Here is a 24,753-nt window from a genome sequence, read left to right on the forward strand (position 1 = left end):
ACCAAATCTTTTATAGAAACAAAGTGAAATCTAAAATGCCATATAAACAGACTGTGAATCTCAGAGGGAAGGTGAGGTTGGGTGGGTGGATGGGAAGAGATCAACCAAACAACTTGTACGCATATTTGTATAATCCATGGACCCAGACAGTTGAGTGGTGAAGGCCTAGGGCAGGGGCAGGGGCAGGGGTGGGCTTGAAGGGGTCCATGGGGAATAAAGGGGAACATATATAGTACTTCCAACAATAAAGATTTTTAAAAAAATAAAATGCCATGTAAGCTTTTAAAAATAACTTACCGACATCTGCTATCTCTTGGTTCAGTGTGGAGGGGAAATTGGTTGGAGGATTCAGTGCTAAAGAATCATCTGGATCATAATAAGAAAATAGGGTTGCAGAGGATGTTGGCAACGAAGAACAAGGTAACACAGTTCTAGCTTGTTCCTCGGGTAAATCAAGAGACATCTTAGAGCCAGCACTTCTTGGAGACGATGGAAAATAAGGACTATCCACTAAAGACATGTGAGAATGTGCATTAAAAGCCCTAGCGTCATGCTGCTTTGCACTGGAGGCATTGCACACTTGGTGCTTTGAGTCACGTGACAGCGAATAATTCAGTTCTGCTGAAGAAACATGCATCGCTTTTTGAGCCTGCTCAAAACAAGAACTATTCGGTTGAGATGCCAAACAAGAACACTTTTCCTTCATGCCCAGCTCATTGGTGTCTCTCTGTTGTATCAGTTCAAAGGGAGTTGACTTGGTCCGCGTTATTGGCCCCTTAGCGTTGAAATATCTTCCTGCTGCATTCACAGGTTTAGAATCAGGACCTGCTCCAAGCAGAACAGAGCTCAAGTCCAAACTTTGATATTTCTGAAGAGGCTCCCCAACTATTGGAAATGTCTTTGTCTCCCATTTCGTGGTTGTGCCAGCATTTTTGTTACAACCATAATTTAGTTCCAAAAACTCACAAGAACTATTCTGTTTAGCAGGGTGCAAAGCCAACCCTCCCTTTTCACTTATTTCTGAAGTCCTCAGCTCAGAGGAAGGAGCTTCTGCATTTTTCACCTGAATCCTTTGTTTGCTCTGTCGGTTCATCACTTTTGCTTCTTTCATGCTGCCAAAACCAAGAGGAAGTAATAATGATATCATAACCCCGGAAGGCTGCTTCCATAGCTTTTCCCAGCATCACAATGAGTGATAAGCATGAGATATGCCCCCGAGACACAATTAGACAGCATGTAGATGTGTAAAATTATACTCACCTTTTTGGTAAATCCGGAGAATAAGCGTTTGCTTCCAGACTGGGATATTGCTCAGGAACTGGATACTTTGCTTGAATCTTCAAGAAAAATAAGAGATTGCTTTTTAAGTGAAGCAATGAAAGTGTGATATTTTATACATAAGGCTGGAAAGTTATTTTTCAGAAAATATAAAGACAAAATAATTCATAAAAGAGTTAGATGAATTTCCAAAACATTGAACCCAACAAGAGCATGTTCACAAACTGAGACCAAAAGGATGAGAATAAAGGATTGACAGTGTTATAGAAATTAGAAAGGATTTACTTACAGTAATCACCTTTTAAAATGGGGGCGTCTTAAAATGTTTTTGGGAGTAGCTTTATTCCTAAGAACACTCTACCTTCAGAAGTCTCAGCATCTTAACTCTGAATGTTAGTAGGTGTTTATTAGGTCCCCATACCTACCTCATATTGTTCTACCTTTTCGTCCTTACAATGCTCCAGCTACAATTGGTTTTCGCCATGGCTTAAGCATAGTAAACGTGTTTCCAATTCAAGGCCTTTACACTTTCTGTTCCCTCTGGTTGAAATACACTTGCTCCAGATTTTGCATGGCTGGCTCTTTCTAAGTAATTATTTTCTACTTAAATGTCAGCTGCATAAGGAAACCTTCCCTGACCACGCAACCTACAATCACACTCCCACACACTTGCCCAGCCACTCTCAACCTATATTTTCTTCATAGCAATTATCATATTATGAATTTTGTTACTGAGGCTCATGGAACCCAAGGTACCATTGAGTGAAAACTGTATCTTGATTTCAGAGATGTTTAAATGTAAAAAAAAAAAAAAAAAAAAAAAAGTCATCAGCAATTGTAAGATTCCACCTGTTATGGGTTTGATTGTGACTTTCAAAAAGACATGTTAAAATTTAACATACCCCTGATATCATTAACTGACCTTATTTGGAAGTAGGGCCTTTGCAGATGTAATTAGTTAAGATGAGGTCATGCTGGGTTAGGGTGGGCCCTAACACCATGACTTGTGCCCTTATAAGAAGAGAAAACAGACTCTCAGAGACACTTGGGGAGAACGCCATGTAATGATGGAGACAGAAACTGGAGTAATGTATCTGCAAGCCAATGAACACCAAGAATTGCTGGCAAATGCCAGGAACTAGGAAGAGGCAAGGAAGATTTATTGCCCTAGAGCTCAGAGAGAGAGCGCACGGCTCTTGCTGACACCTTGATTTTGGACTTCCTGCCTCCAAAACTGAGAAAATAGACTTGTTGTTTGAGCCCTCCTCAGTCTGTGGTACATGTTACAGCAGGCCTAGTAAACTGAGTCAGAGACTTTACTACTCCACTTCCAATAATGGATAGAACAATGAAACAGAAGATCAATAAGGAAATGCAGGGCAGACATGAGCAACGCCATAAACCAATTAGGCCTAACAGACACACATACAATACTCCACCCAACAACATGCACATTCTTCTCAAACCTATATGGAACTTTCTCCAGGATAGACCATATGTTAGGCCACAAAACAAGTCTTACTAAATTTTAAAAGTATCTTTTTAAATCATAGTGAATTGAAGCTAGAAATCAACAATAGAAAAAAAACAAACATGTGCAAATATATTGTAAATTAAACACTCAACAATAATCACACAAAAAGATGCTTAACATCACTAATCATTAGGGAAATGCAAATCAAAACTATGAGATACCACTTCACACTTATTAGGATGGCTATTATCTAAAAAACAAAACAAAACAAAAAACCCAGAAAATACTAAGTATTGGCCAAATTGGAACCCTTGTGCATTTCTCATGGGGATGTAAAATTTTGCAGTCACAGTGAAAAACAATATGACAGGACCCTAAAAAATTAAACAAAATTACAATATAATCCAATAATTCCACTTAATGGTATACACCCAAAAAATTTAAAGTAGCGTCTTGAACACATATTTTTACATCAATTTTATAATAGCTAAAAGTTGGAGACAACCAAGTGCCCGTTGAAACAAAATCGGTATGCACACACAGTGGAATATTATACAGCCATAAAAAATAAACTTCTGATACATGTTGCAAAATGAATGAACCTTGAAAACATGCTGCATGAAATAAGCCAGATAAAAAAGAATAAGTATGTGACTCCACTTATACAATGTATCTAAAATAGGCAAATTCATAGAGACAAAAAGAAGTTACAAGGTATTGGGGCAGGGGGGTATTGATTTGGATGATGAACATTTTTTAGAAATAAACAGTGACTGTCATACACATTGTAGGAGTACTTAATGCCACTACATTATACACTTTAAAATGGTAAAATATGAATGAGGAAGTGTCTCCTTCTCTTCTGCTTTCTGGTACAGATTGTATAAAATTGGTGTTAATTATTCATCAAACATTTGGTAGAATTCTCAAGTGAAACTATGTGGACCAGAAGATTTCTTTTGGGGGAGTTTTCAAATGGTGAATTCAGCTTCCTTAGTCATTAGGGGGCTATTCAAATATCTATTTCATATTGAGTGAGTTGTGGTAGTCTGTGTTTTTCAAGGAAATAACCCATTTTGTCTAAGGGGTGAAATTAAATGTGTTGAGCTGCTTATACTACATTCCTTTACTAATTACCCTTCTGATATCTGCAGAGCCTGCAGCGATATCCCGTTTCATTCCTAATATTGGTAATTTTCATCTCTGCCCTTTTTTTCTTTCTCTTTTTTTAGGGGAGAGTGAGAACACAGTTCCCCACTACAACAAATTATGTTGTTGAGTTTCCCACATATGGGGAAATTGCAAGAGTCAGCACATCCGGAGTGCAATGGATAAGCCTCGCCCTGGGAAAACCACCTTGGTGATCATGGTATCTCCCCCACCACATGCGTATGCCCCTTTCCCCCCTTTATGAGTATTCCTCGAGGTTTGTAAACTTTATTGGTCTTTTCAAGGGACCAGCTCTTTGGTTCACTGATTTTTATCTATTGTCACTGATTTTTTTTTTTTTTTTTTGGCTCGTTTTGTTTTCTAGATCCTCAGAGTGGAAGCTCAGATTATTGATTTGAGACTTTTACTGTTTTCTAATGTATGCATTTGGAGTGCTATAAACTTCCCTGTCAGCACTGCTATAGCTCTGGCCCACAAATTTTGACGTGTATTTTCATTTTTATTCAGTTCAATTCATTTGAAAAAATGTTTCTTGATACTTCTTTGACTCAATGGATTATTGAGAAGAATGTGGCTAATTTCCAATTTTTTGGATCTTTTCCTGTTATCTTCCTGTTATTGGCTTCTAGTTTGATTTCATTGTGGTAAGAGAATACATTTTTTATAGTTTCAATTCTTTTAAATTTTTCAGATTGTTGAATGGCCCATGGTATGGTTCATCTTGCTATACGTTCCATCAGCACATGAAAAGAATGTGTATTCATATGTTACTGGGTGGAGTGTTCTAAAAATATCTATTTGATCTGGTTGGTTGATGGTATTGTTGAGTTCTTGCTGATTTTCTGTCAAGTTTTTCTATCAGTTGTTGAGAAAGGGATATTGGAGGTCTCCAACTATACCGGTGGATTTGTCTATTTCTCCTTTCACTTCTATCAGTTTTCGTTTCACATATTTTACATCTCTGTTTGGTCCATATGCACTTAGGATTGCTATGTCTTATTGATGAATTAACCCGTTTAGTGTTATAAAATGTCCCTCCCTATCTGTGATAATTTTCTTTGCTCTATTTTATCTGATATTAATACAGGGTGCGGCAAAAGTAGGTTTACAGCTGTGAGGATATGAAACACAGAGTTTATTCTCGTACCATTATTTATTAATTATTGTATTATTTTCCATGCAAACAACTGTAAACCTACTTTTGCCCACCCTCTAGAGCTATTCCTGCTTACCTTTTATTCGTGTTTACATGATATATCTTTTTTTCCAATCCTTTAAACCAACTTTATATTGGAAGTGTGTATCTTACAGACAGCAAATAGTTGAGTCATGTTTTCAATACACTTTGTCAGTCTATCTGTTAACTGGTGTATTTACACTACTTACATTTAGTGTAGTTATTACTTTTTTGTTTAAAATATTTTTATTGATTTCAGAGAGGAAGGGAGAGAGAGATAGAAATATCAATGATGAGAGAGAATCATTGATAAGCTGCCTCCTGCACACCCCACACTAGGATCGAGCACACAACCTGGGCATGTGCCCTGACCAGGAATCCAACTGTGACTTCCTGGTTCATAAATCGACATTCAACCACTGAGCAACATTCGCTGGGCTAAATTTAGTGTAATTTTGAACGTTCGGGCTTCAGTTTGCCATTTTATTTTATTTTTTCTGTTTGTTCTCTCCATTTCACATTTCTCTTTCCTGCCTTTTTCAGAATTTGATCTTATGTATAGTTTTTTAAAGAAATGTTTTGGTATAGCTTTTGTAGCTGTAGCTCTTGGTATTACATTACATAACTTATCACAGTCTACTTATCATTTTGCTAGTTAGTACAGAAACCTTACCTCCCTTGGCATTCTTTTTTTTCCCCCCCCCTTGGCATTCTTAACTCTTCCCTGCTTATAATGTTATTGTCTTACATATGTTCTCTGATACATTTAAAACCATATCAGATAGTGTTATAATTTTGCTTCAATCATCAAAAAATTTAGAAAACTTAAAAGAAGGAAAACCTATTTTGTTTACCCATGTTTTTGCTTACCATGTTCTTCCTTCTTTCATAATTTCCTTTCTGTTTAAGAAACTTCCTTTGCTATTTTTTTAGCTGAAGTCTACTGGTGACAAATTCTCTTAGTTTTTCTTCATCTGAGAATGTCTTGGTTACCCCTTCATTCCTGAAGGATATTTTCACTGGGTGTAGGATTCTGAGTTGAGAATTCTTTTCTTTCAGTACCTGAAAAATATTGTGCTACTTCCTTCTGGCCTCCATGGTTTCTGATGACAAATCCATTGTCATTCTAATTATTTTCCTCCTACAGTTAAGATCGTTTTTTTTCTCTGGCTACGTTCTATAATCTTTGTCTTTAGGTTCAGAGGTTTAATTATGATGAATCTTTCAGTACGTTTATAGCTTTGCCTTTTTTCTCTGCTTCTTAGATTTCAATGACACAAATGCTAAACTTTTTGTTATAGTTCCTTAGTTCCCTAAGGTTCTGTTTTTTGTTTGTTTTTTAGTCTATTTTATTTCTGTTGTCCAGGTTGGGCAATTTTTATTGTTCTATCTTCCAATTCACTAATTCTTTCTTCTATACCCTGCATTCTTTTATTGAGCCTATCTACTAAGCTATTTTGTTTCAGTTACTATATTTTTCAGTTCTAAAATTTCATTTCTTCTTTATATTTTCTGGTTGTTTTTTTTCTGAGTCTTTATATTTCTTTGCTAAGCCTTTCTATTTATTCATTTGCTTTTTTGTTTTTGTTTTTCGTCATTTGTTTTAAGCATGTTTGTAATTGCTCATTGAAGCATTTTTATCAAGGCTGCTTTAAAATCCTTGTCAAAATAAAATAATAAAGAGAATAAAAAGTAAAATCTTTGTCAGATAATTCTAACATCTCTGTCAGCTCAGTGTTGCCATCTATTGATCTTTATTCACTTGGTTTGAGATATGAGGCTCTGTATCTTAGTTTAACCTTCTCTTTTAGCTGTTCCTTTGTTTGTTTGTTTTTACTCCATTCTGACAGGAGAAGGGGGTACTGCTAACTTGTTACTACCAGGTAAAATCTACCTCCGCCAGTCTCCTCATTTAATCTGTGGATACTCAAGGGAAGACACCATGGGAGAGGCTCCCATCTCATCTCTGACATTGTGGTGGAACTGGCCTCATTATTGTTGGATGATGGTGACGGTCCTGACTGTCCATGAGGTCTCCTCTGACCTTACTTCAGTAGGGGGGCATGGCGGTGCCGCGTTTCTGCCAGGTGGAAGCTCAGGCTCCCCATGTGGTCGCCACTGGCACTGCAGGCAAAACACATTGCAAGCCACTGGGAATGAAAGTCCTAGCTCTCTACTTGACCTTTCTGATGCCACCCCAGAACTTTATTACAATCTAGGGGATGGGGTTCTAGGCGCTGCACTCAGCCTTTGCTGGCATGGATGGGGTTGGGGGCCATTTTTTAAATTTGGTGTTGACTAGAGTAGAGTGGTTATTATCTAAAAGTCTTACGCCTTGCCCTACCTAGCCAGTTTGGCTCACTGGATAGAGCGTCGGCCTGCGGACTGAAGGGTTGCAGGTTCGATTCTGGCCAAGGGCACATGCCTGAGTTGCGGGCTTGATCCCCAGTAGGGGGCATGCAGGAGGCAGCCTATCAGTGATTCTCTCTCATCATTGATGTCTCTATCCCTCTCCCTTCCTCTCTAAAATCAATAAAAATATATTTCAAAAAGATAAAAGTCTTATGCCTTGCTGGGCCACCCCTTTCCTGGTCCTTTGGCTAGAGAGAGTAGGCTCTTGTTAGTCTTCTTTTGTCTGTACTGTTGTCATTTCCAGGTTGTTGGCTTCTTCAATTCTAAGCGTGGAATATATGAGGCAAAGGAAAATCCAAGGAACTCCCCATCATGTCTTTTCTTGGGTCACAAGTCCCTAGCTGGTCTGCCTTCTTATATTTGTTTTAAATATAATGTCCAGGGTTTTTTGGTTGCACTTAGTGGGAGGAATAAGGAAAAGTTTATCTACTCACTCTTCCCAGAAACAGAAGTTCTCTTGGCGATCTTTAACCAGTTTCTTCAGTGGGAGCTTGAACCATGTACCCATGTTCCAATTTACTGACTAAAGACTCACTCCAAACAACCCAACTGACTGGAGTCACAGCATGGCCACTGGGCTAAATTTGAGTATTGACAATTCCTGAAACCTAAATAAACTATTAGCCCACATGCTCTAGCAACACATTATAAAATATTTTTTGTTCTGGAAGGGTTTTCCTAAGAGTAGAAGGATGGCTTGATTTTAATAGGTTAAAGGGGAAAATCATTGTGATCATTCCACAAATGCAAACATATGCAATTGACTGAATTTAACATTTTTTTCTGAAAAAGATTCTTAATAAAATAGAAATCAATGAATACTTTCTTTAAACAATTAAAATATAAATATCTCCAATCAAGTCAGCATCACACTTAGTAGATGCAGGTACGGAGGCAAAATAATAATAATAATAATTATTATTAACAATAATAATAATAATAATAATAATAATCCTGCCCATTAAATTCGGTCATCCATATCACTTCTATTATTTAACCTTGTTCGGGCAGTACTAGCCAATGATATAGTCACAAATAGGATATAAGTAACATTTTCTGGCAATTATACTTTTATTTCCATCATCTTCCACCATGTTGTGTTCCCTGGGAGTTAACATTAAGTATAGGATTGCTTAATTCATTCCCTATCCTCAACAGTTTTTTTGGCTATCTTTCCCTTTCCATGTTTCATAATGAACTGATAAAATTATGATCAGGGTCATCTCTTATATATTTTGTATTCTTAATACTGTGAAAACAGTAGGTCTTTGGTGAATATTTTCATGTTAACAATCCAAAATGTGATATAAAAATTAAATATATATATGATATACCCTGGGAAGGTAAGCCAGCAAGTTTGTCTTCTTAAGGTTTGTTCAGAACCTAATACTTTGTGATTACACAGTAAATATTTGACTTACCAACTTTTGAGATAAGATCAAAATAGGACATCCTAGAATACCCAATATTTTTGAATTGGAATTTGGTCAAATCATAATTGCTTTTATACCTAAGGCCTTCAGCTAAAAGTCCTTTGGATATCCTAAAACATTATCAAAACTTGATGAGACACACGCAATAAAAAGGAGGCTAGTGTAACCTGAAAAATTACATCAGTACTCAATTATGGTTTCGCTTTGTAGCTGTCACCCTCATTTCTAACTTACCACACAACTGTCTAAAACATGGGAACAGAATATATGCTTGCTCTTTCACACCTATTGTTTCTAAATTTAGCTAAAAGTTGTATGCAAGAGGTTAACCAAAGGACAAATTTTCTAAGTTAAAATACTTCTATTATTTGTGTTCTCCACAGGAGATTTGCAGTGCAGCCCATGCACATTGGATCGGACACTCCAATTTAGTTATGATGATAAGTAATAAGCTAAGTCCTGCAACTAACCTAAGAGCCTTCCACCAAATCTCATGTTTTTTTTAAAAAAAACTTACAAAACATCAAGTTTAAAGTTTACCTCTGTTCCAGAGTGTCTATCTCTGATGACATCCATATGCCTCTTAAATAGTTCTATGACGGCTTTGTAGACCAGTTCATACTGTTTCTGGGGAGCATCACAAACCGGAACAAAGGAAAACAAACAAAAAAACTTGGTAAACTACAGAACCTGATTTCATGAACACCAATCAAATCCTAGGCTAGCAAACCTGAAGAGACCATTCGCGTTAGTTCAACGGCAGTGCCTTGTGCTTGCATAGCCCGTTTCAGATTCAGAGCACGTTTAGGCGGCTAGGAACAGCTAAAGATTTGGTCTACCTCTAACTAATATACAAGGAAGGGACTTGCAGCATGTTTTCTATGTTCTTTTTTGTTTTGTTTTGTTTTTGTTTGTTTGTTTTTGTTTTCTATGTTCTATCCTCCTTTTCTTACTTACCTTTCCCTCCATCTTCATCCCTCTATTTCTGTTTTCCTTGCTCATGTGTTAAAATTTTTATTTAATATTGGATGCATTTTTGTGTGTGTGCAAGCCACCTTTACCTTTTCTGGAAAACGGTAGATAGATGGTTTTAATATGTATCATTTAACTTGACCCTTATAAGTAACCTATAAACAAGCTAGGCTGTCATTCCTGTTTATAGACTATTTGTCCAAGGTTATTCAGAAGTAATTTCCAGGACTTTGGTTAGAACCCGTATCTTCTGACTCAGTTTAGTGCACTGAGATCAAACTGCTGAAATTATGTCTTAGCAAAGACATCAAAGAAGACTGTTGAATAGAGTTTGAAAATGTATGGTTATAAAATTATTTCATTATAGAGAAATGAGTCCTCTACATTTACAATGTTTATGGGTTTTTACTACTCCATTTTTGCCTCCATACCTGCTCAAACACTTGATTTTGTATGTACCTTTCATCTGAATGGGCCTAGTCAGGGTTTTCCCCTGACTCTTTACATAATCTTATACAAATAAAGCACAACTTTTTCCAAAGATAATTTTAGCAGGAGAACAATGAACAGTCGATGTCAACCAACATGACCATTGGTACACCCTTTAAATTTCTTAATAGAGAAAAATCACACAGGAAACACTCGTTTGGTTACTGTGCTATTTCCTGGTTAGAGTAGTGTCAGAAAAAGCATGTACAATTGGTAAGATATTTGTTCCACTAGTCGTTGATAAAGCCAAAATATGAAGACTAACTTAAAATTATTTCAGCTGTCTTCCAACTCTTAAAAATAGGCTAGATTTGGACTTTTTCTGAGATGGGTATGGTTTTATTTATTGATTCAGTATTACAATTTAATATTATACAACTTGGTTGTATACATTGACATGGATCAGCTTTCTCTTAACTCTGACAGCCCTAAACTATGCTTTCATTTCATATAAACTTTCCCCCTCACAGATTGAATATAGAACACACCTACAGTCAACACATGAAAAAAAATTATTTTTTCCACTAGCTATTAGTGGAAAACCTGTGTGGGCCAAACAGAATGTTTATATTATAATAGCTCTTCATTTTTTCCCTTCAATTCACAGCTTCTAGATGAAAATATCTGAACTGCCACTGTCAATCATTTTACCTCTAAACCTATGTGTCAGTTAATTTGCCTTAAACACATTAGGGTTTTGCTATTTAAGCAGTAAAAAGTAGTTCTAACAAATTATGCAAGAGTGTCTGATCCCTAATATCAATAAATGTGTGATGAATGAATGAATGGGTGAATGATAAACTGTATCTTCAACATGGAGACCATTTAAATATGTGGGTAAAATTATTGGTGAGGAAATATAGGTGAAATTAAATATTGTAGAAAGTGAGAGATTCAGGCTGGTATTGTTTCACCTAGGAGGGAGAACTTGAACTTGGAAAGGAGGGGAGAAAAGGGAAAGAGCATTACTAATGGAGTGAATGAGTGTGAGAAATGTGGGCTGGGTTCAAATTTTGTGATACATATATAATCATATATATAGTGTGATTGTAATTATGTTTTTTTAAAAAGTATGCATAGAATAAGGACCAGGAGAGACTATAGAAAAATAGTACCAGTGGCTACGTAGGTGATAGGATAATGGTTGATTTTACCTTCATTTTTCATTATTTCCTAACATGAGCATAGACTGCATGCTATAGATTCTGTTACCACCTACTGAAATAGAAATATCTCTGATTTTCTATGGTTTCAGAAATAAATTACTACTACAAAGTTTCAAATTAATATGAACCAACTATTTCTTTCTAGGAAGTCAAAAACTTGTTGAGGTGGGTTTTTTTAAAACATATTTTGTAAGAAATATTATATTGGCTTCTCAATATTTTCTGGAAAGTAAAATATAAGGGATGAAAGGAATTTGACCCACGGCAAGGGTTACCAGAAAAAAATATTGGGATATTCAGAGTTAGAGAAAATGGGAACAGACTAATGTACTTAATAGTAAATTGGTGTTATGACTAAGGAATCAGCTGGTTTTGGATCCTTACTGATAAACAGAGAGGCGGAGCAAGACTCAGACACATGTCATGACCCAGTCACCACAGTCCGTACCTGAGTTTGAACTAATGAAGGCCTCTGCGTTCGCATTTCCCGGATCAAAGTGAAAACACTGAAGTTCTCGGGAATTATCTATCAAATAAAAGGAAAAAATATCTTACTCCTTTGTTAATAAATTATTGCCACTTTCTCATGTCTTGATACTTCCATGATATCTGCTCTTCAAACATGGGATAATATCAGAAAATAGAAGTATTTTTAAAACTAATGAAGATTCTCATCACTTGCATCACAATTTACAGCCTGCTGTTTGCCCGAGAAAAGACTGAAGAAGCCCAGTCAGATGTGGTTCAGCAGTTGAGCATTGATCCAGGAACCAAGAGGTCACTGGTTGATTCCCAGTCAGGTCATATGCCTGGGTTGTGGGCTCAATCCCCAGTAGGGGGCATGCAGGAGGCAGCCAATCAATGATTCCCTCTCATCATTGATGTTTCTAGCTCTCTCTCCCTTTCCCTTCCTCTCTGAAATCAAATATATATTATATGTATATTTGATCATTAGAGGCCCGATGCACGAAATTTGTGCAAGGGGCTTGGCCCCCGCTGCCCAGGCGGCCACCTCTTCTGCCTCGCCTCACAGCCCCGGCTTTGTTGGGAAAGTTGTCTAGAAGAACATCCAGTCTAATTAGCATATTATGCTTTTAATATATATATATATATATATATATATATATATATATATATATGACTGAAGAAAGTCTTCAAAATGATTTCACATGGGGTGATCAAATGTCTAAAGTTAGAGGTAAAATGAAGAAGGCTCAGTAGATGTGCATGTGCAAGTATGAGTTTTATGAAATAAAAGAAGTTGGCAGATAGTTCTAAGGCCCATATCTTAAATTTCCCATTTCTTATTAAACCTTTAAAAAACAATGTGTTGGAACACAGTTTGATTGTAAATTGAGTGCATCTACTAAAGCGATGTGCATACAGGAAGGGTGACTGTAACGCAGAGCAATGGTCCTCCAACTACACCATTGCATAGGAAGCACCTGGAGAGTCACTGGGCCCAACCCAGAGTTTTTGCTTCAATCCACCCCGGGTGGGGCCTAACATTTTGCATCCCTAACAAGTTCTCGGGTGATGCTGATATTAACGCTGCTCATCTGGGGACCACACTTTGAGAACCACCAACTTAGGGACTAGTTTAATCATCTGACAGAGCAGGTCTCCATGTCAACATTCTAGAGAAGATGAATTGTGGAGATAGGTGTTTTGAAGACCCAAACAATTCCTAAGTCTGAAAGTAGAAGGGTAAACCAATGGGAAGTGCCTGCTGAGAGAAACTCACCCCATCTTTTAGCAGCATCCACGTATAATCGATAGCACAGATAACACCAGTTCTTCCACAGCCGGCACTGAAATAAAAGATCACAGTCGTAGCATCTGTAATTGCAGACAGTGGGTCATTGACAGTAGCTGGACAATTTCCCCAGCAGATTTGAGGAAGTCGGAAACCTGGAGGCAATAAAACTTTCAAAACACTACCATTTCCCAAACCTGTTTGCAAATTGCCACATGTCACACTGAACTTCAGGACACATCCTGGGCAACTGCTCACAGCAAGAGTCTTTAGAGCTGTCCTGTTCACAAGCAACTTATCAGAAAACTATTCATTTAATTCCCATGTTGAATTTTTTATAGCTTGTTTCTGCTGTGACCTTTCTCTTTCTGCCACTCATTTCTTTTGCTTCATTCCTTTTCGATCAACTGGACAACATGAGGCGAGGATCAGGAGCCTACGTCCCGTGTGCTCATACCGCCTTCACTTCCAACAAAGTCAGTCTTCCTTCAGTTAAAGCAAGAGTCCTGGCCAGACTGGGACACATGGGTTGTTCTGGGGGGAAGGTTCACACAACAGCATCATACCTGCAGTGAATGCATATGGGAACCCTGTCATCCGCTTGGTAACAACGCACATCCCAGATGAGCTCAAGGATAGGGTCTATAGATGCAGGCACATCATGGTCAGGCCAGTTCTTGTAATGAAACTGGTAGATAGTTCGAGTTTCCTAAAAAAATAGCCAGAATAAAAGGAGAGTTCAAGGTTGGGGCTCTACCTCATTCCACCACAAGATTACTCTGAGTTACTAGGTAGCATCTCCTTTTTGCAGTTTATGCTGCTTTCTTCTCTATAGACCTCTGGTGACTATATACCTTTGAAGAACAATTAAGTGATTTCACGTCACTTACTATTGGCCTGTCCCTATCTGTCCCAATCAAAAGAAGAGATAATGCAACCAGAGCTTCCCAACTGGGAAAATTCAAATGAGTCACAGATATGCTGATAAATTAAATTCCCCTGTCTTAGCAAGACTGGGCAGCCTGAGTTCTCAAATTGGTTCGTAGTCCCTATTCACTGTACAGCCTCCACTCACCCTACAAAAACTATTTATATGTGGCCACGGTGTGGAATAGATTGGGGAGCCCAGATTACACCAAAGGTCTTTTTTTTTTAATATGAAGATTTTCCCCAAACATCAAAGGCTCCACCACTCCCCATTGTCTTATGCCCAGCCCAAGTCACATATATATTCACCTGCCTGATCTCTGTAGGCTTTTGAATTTCTATACTTACACTGTTGAATTTGACTTTTAGAGTCCTGATTGTGTAATCAGATTTTCTATTTTCAGCTTCCTAAAAAGTAAATTAAAATATTAGTGATTTCAAAGACTAAGATTCAAAAACTACCCTCTGTAAAGCAGAGCTTGGAGCACTGGCTCAGCCATATGGAAACAGGTGTCATACTTACACAGGAGATGGAGAAAGGGCCAAGTTGTAGCTGCATCTCTCCCGGCTCAGCCCAATAGCGCTCACACTTTTTCTGTAGCGCAAAGCAGAATATAGTGATTTTCCTCTGTGTATTCTAGTCTTTTCTGAGTAACAACACCCGCTCCCTCATTCAGAAGTAAATTCAGCTCTGTGTCTTTCACCTAAGGAACTTCTAATCCCCTTGGCCTTCAAACCCAACTATATGGTCTGGAATCTCCAAGGATGGGAAATCAAACATTAAAGGCTATATAAATTACAGACTTTCTAGAAGTCTGAAGAAGTAGAAATGGGAATCTGACATTTCCAGTATTTCAGAAAAGTTAACAAAAGTCATGTCTCCTAAGAGTTGCGCAAGCTAACGGAAACACCAAGTTCCCTTGGTTTTAGCTGGAATTGTATCAACTCAGAATGGCAACAATAGGTTAGAAGAATGCTGCTCAATAGAAATATAATGTGAGCTACATATGTAATTTTAAATTTTCTAAAATTTTGAATTGCCACATTCAAAAATGAAAAAAGTGAAATTAATTTTAATATCTTACTTAGCCAATATATCAAAAAAATTTTCAACATGGGATCAATATACAACAGTCATTAAATATTTGACATTTTAAACTGTCTTCAAAATCCAGTGCATTTTTAATATTCATAGCACATCTCAGTTAATATGCTAAATTGTCATTGGAAATATTTTATTCCCATTTAGATTTCAGAAAATTTATAGTTGAAAAAGATTCACATACCAAAGTTGTTTGAAACATACTTAAAATTTTCTAATCACTGAATTCAGTATCAGTTTTTAAAATGAAATTCATTAAAGTAAAAATAATTGCGTTCCTCGGTCACGCTAGCCATATTTCAAGAGCTCAGTAGCAATGTGTGGCCAGTGGATGCCATGTTGGACAGCATGGGGTTAGAAGCTCTGACTGGCAGTTAAAGATGTCTGATTAATAAAATAGGAAGATGAATGGTTACTTTAAAAAGCATACCTCAGTTTTATTAAAATACAGTCTACTGGGGAAATGGACAAAAGGAGTCCTTAGGAGTAAAAACAAAACAAAAACAAAAAAAAACAAAGCCTTGTGAGTCATTTCATTTGGCAGCTTAAGGAAAGTTTTGCTACCAATTCCCCCTTCTTTTTCTTCTTTCCTTTACCTTTAAGTATACTGAAAAGAACTCACCTTCCCCATTTCAAACTCCATGCATGCCATAACAATGATCTGGGGGGATGAAATAGATAGAAACTTAACTGTTGATATAGTTAGAAAGAGCAGTTAATACTTGGGTCCCAGGGCCAAGAAGTGTTAATTATTCTTTTCTGTTATTTTTTAAATGTTTTTATTGCTTTTTTAGAGAGAGAGGAGGGAGAAGGATTGAGAGGTAGGAACATTGATAAGAGAATCATCGAATCATCTATCGGCTGCCTTCTTCAAGCTCCCTACTGGGAATCAAGCCCGGAACCTGGGCATGTGCCCTGACCAGGAATCGAACTGGTGACCTCTTGGTTCATGGATTGGCACTCAACCACTGAGCAACACCAGCTGGGCTTCTGGGGGTTTTTTGTTTTGTTTTGTTTTGTTTTTTTAACCAAAAAAAAAAAAAAAATCTTGATCAATTACAAACTGTTGATCCTACCCATCCTTCTTTCTGTCCTCACTTCCCTTTTCTCTATTCAAATTAGTAAATTCTCATTAACAAATGAGCTGGTCAAGATGAGAACTTTCATTTCCTTGAAGAGTGACATTGTGATTTTGACTAAAAGGTACCGGGGAACACTGAAATTCTAGTGCCTGACCAAAAAAAGCACTATTTTAATACATAGGAAACCTCAATAACATATTCCAATGCCCTCACCCCCTCTGTCCCTAAAAATGAGAAAAGATAATAACAAAAATAACTCTGCTCTTACCAGGACACTGTATTCCCAAATCATCCTCCAGAAATCCAGGAGAGTTGTAGACAAAGGTCCCTGCGTAGCAATATAAGCCTGGGGTCCATAAACTCCCTAAAGGGGAACAGAAATTACATGCGGTGACTACAACTAGTAACCTTTCGCTCTTGTCTAGTGTATTTCCTACCCCCTCCCTTTTTTTAGGAACCTAGAGAATATGCAGTGTACCTTAATGAAATTGGCATTGATGTAACTGGAATCTTCATCAGAGGTTATTAAGGACAGCTCTACTCGGCTATGATCATCTATAATACAAAAGAAAACTATAGAATCATTAAGGGGACTTAATCAGAGGCCTTTGTGTAAGTCAGGGACTAACACTGTGAATGGTGGTCTGAAGAGTGAGTGAGTGAGTGAGTGAATGAATGCATATTCTTTTGTAGTCATAAATAGTACAAACTACATTAGCAAAGCCATGTTCCAGGACTAAGAACAGCAAGCAATGGGTCAAAAGAGATAGGGATCATTGAATTGGGGGGAAGGTACAAGTCCATAGGGAGAAATGAAACTTACAGGGCAAGATATCCTTATATCTGTTTTTCTTGATATTCTTGGGCCTCTCAGCCACAGTTGAGGGATAGGTTTTGTCTGCCTTATACTTGGTGGCGAGTCTTTTCAGCTTCTGTAATAAAATTCCAACAATGAAATCTTCCCAGAGAAAATAGGTGAGGAGCTGTCTCTAGAGAGCTTTTGAAGGAACCAAAGTTTCACCACCCTGATGCTGCCTTTTGGGATATTAATTTGAAGCTGTTTCTTAAGAAACAAGACTCAGAAAGAAACTTTGACCCTCCTCCCTTTCCCGCCCAAGAGATTCAGACAGAGAAACTTGCTTCAGGAAGGAAATCTTAGGATGTCCCCTTTAGCCCAATTTGAATTAAGTATGATATATAGAGGGCTTCAAGGGAGGTAGGTCTCGGTGTCCCGTGGTTTCTGAGTTGCCTAGTTCCTGCCGAATACCTGTAAATCGCCCATTCTCACTTCTGAAATCTAATACCCAGTTCCCCCTCCCACTTTCTCATTTGCCCAAAAATGCCTTATACCCAATGCTGCCTCACTGTTTTTGGAATTTTCCTGGAATTACCATGCCTGTGTGAATGCCTCATGCGCATGTATTAAACTTTGATTTTCTCCTGTTAGTCTGTCTTTGTTAATTTGGTTATTAGCCCAGCCTATAAGAACTTAGAAGGTGGAAGTATTAATATTTTTTCTAGTCCCCACACTTTCCTTCTCCACTACCCAAACATTCCATTTCGGCCCTTTTAGCATCCGCTAGGGCTGAATCCATTCGTGACAGAGCCCCAGGGCATACAGATGGAGAGTTCAGTAACATTTGGAGAAGTGAAATGATCACACTTACTTCAGTTGAGCCACAAATAGCTAAAACTTAGAGGTGAAACTGGTGAATATTTAACTAATGAACATCTTCTGAAAACAAACTTTGGGCACCCCCCAAAAGGTCAGTTGTTATAAATTTAATTTACTTTCTTTACAGCTACTACAGGGTTATTTTAAGTAGAAATGGAGCTTAAGCTGAATAAAATCTCTCTAGACCTAGCTAAATTTCAAAGATTCAATCCCAAAAGCAGTCTTTTTTTATATATAGGATCCAAACTTCAAGCCCACCCCATCAACCAAACGATGACCTTTAAATAGTACCATATTCTGTTAGTAGACTATGATCTGGGTCAGTCTGGGGTTAGCACGATATGATTGAACAACAGTCTGTAAGATAGTGAAGTAACTCCTTAAAATTATTCCCATTTGCCAATATTATACTATAGACCCAAATTTCAGGTCAGAGGAAATGATGGTTCTTCTTTAGAACCTTCTTATAAAACAACCTTGCACCAAATTTTGTTTAACACCCTGTCATTCAAAGAAGCAGGCAGGATAGAAAGAAGTTAGGGAAAACTCCAAACAAGTAGAATGAGGAAGTCCTCTCACCAGAGTCCACACCCCAACACATGATCAAAGGGAAATAGTTTATTGCAGGAAACTCCTGGCCGCAGAAGTCAAGAGCCACAAGGACTGGCTAAAACCTGATCAATCCAAGATGGAAGGAAAATAGACCAGAGAACAACCCAGAGGTCAGAGTACCATCTGATCATGAAAACGGACACAACTGAAAGGGGAGCTGAGGGGGACCAGTGTCATGACACTTCTGGAATGAACCATATTAGGAATAAGACACACACACACACACACACACACACACACACGCCCTCGCCCCCCCAATCAGAGACTGAGTCAGAGTTTGGCACCACAAAGTTTAGAAACAACCCACCCTTGGAAATACAGAAAATCCCAAGAACTGACTAATCCGGCACGCAACTTACGTAAGTCGCCCACGTCCACTTGGAAGTGTGCTTTAGCTGCCTTCACAGTGGCGTCCTGTGAGACTCGCAACCAGAAGGGCAGCAGGCAGCTCAACCTCTGATCCTGTCTCCAGGAGCCTAAGGCCTGGTCTCTTTTTCTTGCCCTGAATAAAACTTGCTTTTACTCTCGCGTGGACTCGTTCTGAATTATTTCCTATGTGAGTCAAGAGCCTGGAGGTCCCAGACTCTGCGGGGGCAGGGACAGCCTCCAACACAGAACTGGTCCAGTGACAAAACCGCCTTTAATCGGACTTTTGGGAACCCTTGCTCAACCTGAGAAAGATAAGGGGAAAACATCTGTGATAGCTAATAAATGTTGGTTGAATTACAGAAAATAGTTATTATTTGCCCACTAATAGTTGGTCACAGGAAGATCATGAATTGCTTCCTATGGTCAGATCCCTCAGGGTCTGCTCAGTTTTCATTCTCTTAACTTCCCTCTTGAAATTTCCTCCTCCTTCGGACCTTATTAGTCGACATTATTTTGGTTCTCCTCTTTCTTAAATGACTTCCCCTTCCCATTTCTCACTCTTACTGGCTCTCTGTCCATTTCCATCTTTTAATTGTGAACTATCCAAAATTCCCAAGGTAAGTCCTCCAGTTTCTGCTCTTCTCTCCACATATACATATACTCAGAAATATCATATACTCTTATAGAAGGCATACCAACGTTCTTAAAATTTGTATGTAACTGGTCAAAATTGAATTATACTCCCAAACCCCTATTGAATGTCTCAAATTTATATATTGAGATTAGATTGCTAAATTTCAATCCCACCCATGTCCTAGATAACTTGGGTAAGTTATCATTGTTGTTCCCACTGTTAATGCCAATGGCACTGCCTTTTTTTCTTTTTTAATTTTTTTACAGAGAGGAAGGGAGAGGGATAGAGAGCTAGAAACATCGACGAGAGAGAAACATCGATCAGTTGCCTCCTGCACACCTCCCACTGGGGATGTGCCCGCAACCAAGGTACATGCCCTTGATTGGAATCGAACCTGGGACCCTTCAGTCTGCAGGCCGACTCTCTATCCACTGAGCCAAACCGGTCAGGGTCAATGGCACTTTCTTTATCCCAAGTAGCCATACTCTAGAAGCTGAGAGTCACTTTGGTTCCCCCTTCCCAAAATTCTCACTTCTAATTCAGTCAGCAAGTTCAACTGATTCTTTCTATGCAATATATTGCATCAACCTTCCTTCCTATGCCCACTGTACATACCTAAATTCAGGCCCATTCCCTTCAAGGTTGAACTGTTAACAGTTGTTCCTTAACTCATCCTCCCACTTTTCTGTCTTTCCCCATGGAAATCCATTAGGCATGATGATGCCAAAATATTATTAGTAAAGCATCACTTTCTTTATCTCTCTCATGCTCAAAACAACTTCAGTAAATCTCCCTTGTTACTAGGGAAAAGCCTATACTCCTTAGCCAGGTACTTAAGATTCTCCCCACTTGGACCCTAAAGGGAGCCAAAGTTTTGTCACCCTGAAGCTGCCTTTTAGGGATAATGATTTTTTTAAAAACATATTTTATTGTTTTTTTACAGAGAGGAAGGGAGAGGGATAGAGAGTTAGAAACATCGATGAGAGAGAAACATCAATCAGCTGCCTCCTGCACACTCCCTACTGGGGATGTGCCCGCAACCAAGGTACATGCCCTTGACTGGAATCGAACCCAGGACCCTTCAGTCCGCAGGCCGACGCTCTATCCACTGAGCCAAACCGGTTAGGGCAGGGATAATGATTTTTAAGCTGTTTCTTAATAAACAAGACTCAGAAACAATCTTTGACCCTCTCCCCTCTCCTGCCCAAAAGGTTCAGAGCAACCTGCTTCAGGAAGGGCGATCTGAGGACGTCCCCCTTAGCTTAATTTGAATTGAGTCTGGTAGATGGAGGGCTTCAGACAGGGGCCTGTTGGCTAGATATGCTCTGTGTCCTATTGTTTCTAAGTTGCCTAGCAAGGATTTTCCTGCCATGTGTGTTATTCTCTGACTACCTGTAAATTGCACATTATCACTTCTGAAATCCAATACCTTGTCCCCCAACCTCTCCCTTTAACCTTTGTCCAAAAATGTCTTATATACCCAGTGTTGCCTCACTGTCTTTGGAATTTTCATGCCTATGTGAATTCCCCATGCACATGTATTGAACTGATTTTCTCCTGTTAATGTGTCTCTGTTAATTTAAAGGTTAGACCAGCCAGAAGAACTTAGAAGGTGGGAGGACAGTATTAATTTTTTTTCTTTAATGCTCTGATAGGGAATTGAGCTATGACCTTCTGGTTCATAGGTGGACGCTCAACCACTGAGCCATGCCAGCCCGGCCAAGTATTAATTTTTTTAGCCCTCACAGAATTCTTGTGGTTTTTCAGAATTGGATTAGGAGAAAAGATACTGAACTAATAACTACCCTGCATATTTTTACACCAAGATGCATGCAAGTTTAGGAATTTAACTAAGGACATGGCCACAGACACGAGTGACTCTAAAACATCTGCACTCGCGTTATACTCTCAGCTCTCTTTGCTCGAGTGCACCTTCAGAATGATCATTTTCAGGTTACCATTGCTTCCAGTGCTGCTGAAAAGATATCAAGTCTCAGAACTGTTCCTTCTAGAAACCTCCAGAACTGAGCCTAGTGCATCTCCTTGTTACATTGTCTTATCTGTTTGTTTTGCTTTGCTTGCGTGTGGAGTGCTTTCCAGGGAGAATGCCATAAGCAAAGCCCTTTTTAGAAGATATGCCTCAGTTAATTTGGTAAAACCTATAATAATAAAAGGGTAATATGCTAATAAGACCGGACGCCATTCCAGACGTCCTTCCTGATGAAGCCAGGGCCAGAGGGAGGACAGCCCTAGTCCCGGGTGCCTGTGGGTGGCCTGAGGGAAGCCATCCCGGGTCCCAGGTGCTGGAGGGAAGCCAGTGTCGGCAGCTGGGGGAAGGAAGGCCTACTCTTGCACGAATTTTCATGCATCGGGCCTCTAGCGTTACAGATAAAGGGTGTGTGTGTGTGTGCGTGTGTGTGACCAATGCTTGTTTCGCTGCCTTGACTGCCACCTTCAACAGTGGGACAGGATGGCTTTTTCTCTCTACTCCATTCATTCTCCTGGAGTCATCAGGCTGGATGACAAAGTGAGACACTCGGGGAACATCACAGAGGAAAGTCCTATAGAATTTGGAAAGTGGGAAAGGTTTTTACCCCTAGATATCTTACCTTGAGCTCAGTCCACTGTGAAATCCTCCTTTTTTTTTAAATTCTCTTTTTCTCCCCACCAGACCCCCAGGCTCTAACACCCCAAGAGTGAACACACCTGAGAAGAACTGGGACAGAAGAACTGATACACCTCACTAGAAAAGGAGAAACTCTGAGAGTGGGGAGCAAAAGGGTTTAAAAGAGAAAGCAGGGCCATGGAGGCAGGTTGGGTTCAGGGGAGAAGATAGGTCAGAGGTGGGAGGTAAATTTCTCTGCAAATGACAAAGTAGGGGATGTGAGCTTTCTAGAGGCAGCACCAATGAGCGAAATGAAGGGAAGAGATGCTGAGAGAATAAATAAAAGAGGCCCATACAGAATAGGGAATATAGTCAATAATACTGTAATAGTTTTGTATGGTGCCAGGCGGTACTAGTATTGGGGTGATCACTTCCTAAGTTATATAAATATCTAAGCACTACGCTGTATACCAGACACTAATATAATATTGAATGTTTACTGTAATTGAGGGAAAAAACCCAAACACTAAAATTGAAAAGAAAAAATAAAAGAGGCCAGCATCCCTCCTGGGCCTGATAAGCTAAGAGTACGCTCATTTGGTTTGTGGGCTCTACTCCCCCTTTTCCTTTCAAGACAGAAAAACAGAACTGAGGTCCTCGCTGTAAAATTCTAGAAATCAGGTCTGAATCCTTGGTGTGTTCTTCTCACTGATTAGTCAATTGATTGCTGATAAATGAATTAAGTTCACTCTCAAAAGAGAACAAGAAAGAAAAAAAGCACAAGGCCACAATCTCTTTGCTTCGAAGTCGGCACTGTTGTGCAGAAGCCATCACGTAAGCTGTATTTTGGAGTGGGCGAAATGAAACGCGGTCCTCCTGTGCTAGCTGGGAGAAGGGAACCAGAGCTGGGCTGTGTCCAGAGCTCCTCAAGGTAGGTCCTCCGTGCCTTTCAACTGCAGGCCAGCCTCATCTCTCCCTCGGCTCCCACAGGACTGAGAACGCGTGAGTGTGAGCCAAGGGAATTAGGAGCGTGGGCCTCTAACCCCAGCAAACAGGGCGGCTGCAGGAAAGGAGGGCGAGACTGGCCTGGCCCTGAGTGGCCCGGCTATATGCAAAGATGGATTTCATAAATATAATGTAGGAGAGAGAAGAAAGGCATAAAAAGAAACAACATGACTTCATTTACATAAAGTTCAAAACCCGGTAAGATGAATGTCTAATTGTTGCGTGATATAAAAATAGATCTTGAAGCCAAGCGACAACACAGAACAAAAACAATGTCGGCACAGTATTGACCTCCAGTCTGGTGGGAGTTGGGGGCAGTGAGGATCTGGAAAGACACCCCTGGGATTTCTGGGGTGTGGACAATATTCTACTTCTTGATCTTAGTGGCGTTTATGTGGGTGCCTGTTTTATTGCTAGCTGTTAAGTTGTGTATGTGTGTTTGAAGCACGTTTCTGTGTCTGTGTTAGATGCTGCAATGTTTAAGTTAAGACCAGTGGATAAACTTGAATCAATGGAGTGTGGATGAGGGTAGGGAGCTAAGACCACAGGCTCATACTTAGAAAACTTTCAAGTTTTAGACCAAGATTTCAAATCCTGGCTTTGCCGTTCTATGGGTAAAATGAAGCTGATATTTTCCTCTTGGACGGGTAGTGATTGAGATTATATATGGTAAACCACTTAGATTGCCTCATATATGGTAAGCAGTAAAAAATGTATATTATTTTTTATAGTTATTAAATTAAGACTAGCAAGGTGGTAGAGAAGATGATAAATTCAGATACTGCAAATTTAAAAATCTCGTTTGGAAATACATTTGGCAATACTTAACCAGTGAGATGCTAATATTCTTTGACCTAGTAACAACACTTCGGGGGCTCTCGCCTCAAATCCAAAAGAAAGGAAAACCCACATGGACAAACATAGCTACTGCAGTATTATCAATATGATATCATGAAAAATTAGAAACAGCCTAGATGTCTAACAGTAGAGGTGTAATTTACTTATTTGGGTGCCTGCTAGGTGTCAGGCATTTTGTATATTTATTCTAGTACCTTCTCAGCAGCTCTGCGAAGTGAATATTATTTATTCTCACTTTTTATTACTCTGTTCAAGGTCACACAGCTGACAACAGGCAGAACCTAAATTCAAACCAAATTTATCCGACTCCAAAGTTGTTACAAGTACAGATGGTAAAGCAAGACAACCTGAACTCAAAACTCACTTCAACCGCATGCTAGCTGCATGACCCTGAGTGAGTCAATTAACCTCGCTGTGTCTCCGTTTCCTCGTCTATAAAGTGGAAATAATAACAGTGCCTTCCTCAATGGATTAAATGAGTTGCTATGTAAGTACTTAGAAAGTTTCCATCACAGGTACAGAAGTATTAGCTATTATTAGGATTATTTTTTCATTAT

At 39.0% G+C, this 24,753-nt stretch overlaps 1 protein-coding gene across 1 annotated transcript in view; it reads right to left on the reverse strand.

Moving 5' to 3' along the window:
• Positions 1-24,753, reverse strand: part of PTPN22 (protein tyrosine phosphatase non-receptor type 22) — a gene marked incomplete at its 5' end in the record, with an annotated part of 41,236 nt that overhangs the window by 13,140 nt on the left and 3,343 nt on the right. The window contains 12 exons of the mRNA XM_081113253.1: positions 298-1,112; positions 1,261-1,337; positions 9,485-9,571; positions 12,020-12,097; positions 13,316-13,382; positions 13,894-14,036; positions 14,603-14,662; positions 14,778-14,849; positions 15,979-16,017; positions 16,707-16,802; positions 16,917-16,993; positions 17,262-17,370. Of these exons, the coding sequence (XP_080969379.1) occupies positions 298-1,112; positions 1,261-1,337; positions 9,485-9,571; positions 12,020-12,097; positions 13,316-13,382; positions 13,894-14,036; positions 14,603-14,662; positions 14,778-14,849; positions 15,979-16,017; positions 16,707-16,802; positions 16,917-16,993; positions 17,262-17,370 (1,720 nt within the window). The remainder of the gene's footprint in view (positions 1-297; positions 1,113-1,260; positions 1,338-9,484; positions 9,572-12,019; positions 12,098-13,315; positions 13,383-13,893; positions 14,037-14,602; positions 14,663-14,777; positions 14,850-15,978; positions 16,018-16,706; positions 16,803-16,916; positions 16,994-17,261; positions 17,371-24,753) is intronic.

This window comes from Myotis nattereri (assembly GCF_964212035.1).
Source record: "Myotis nattereri genome assembly, chromosome: 18".
In the NCBI taxonomy this organism is placed as follows: Eukaryota; Metazoa; Chordata; class Mammalia; order Chiroptera; family Vespertilionidae; genus Myotis; species Myotis nattereri.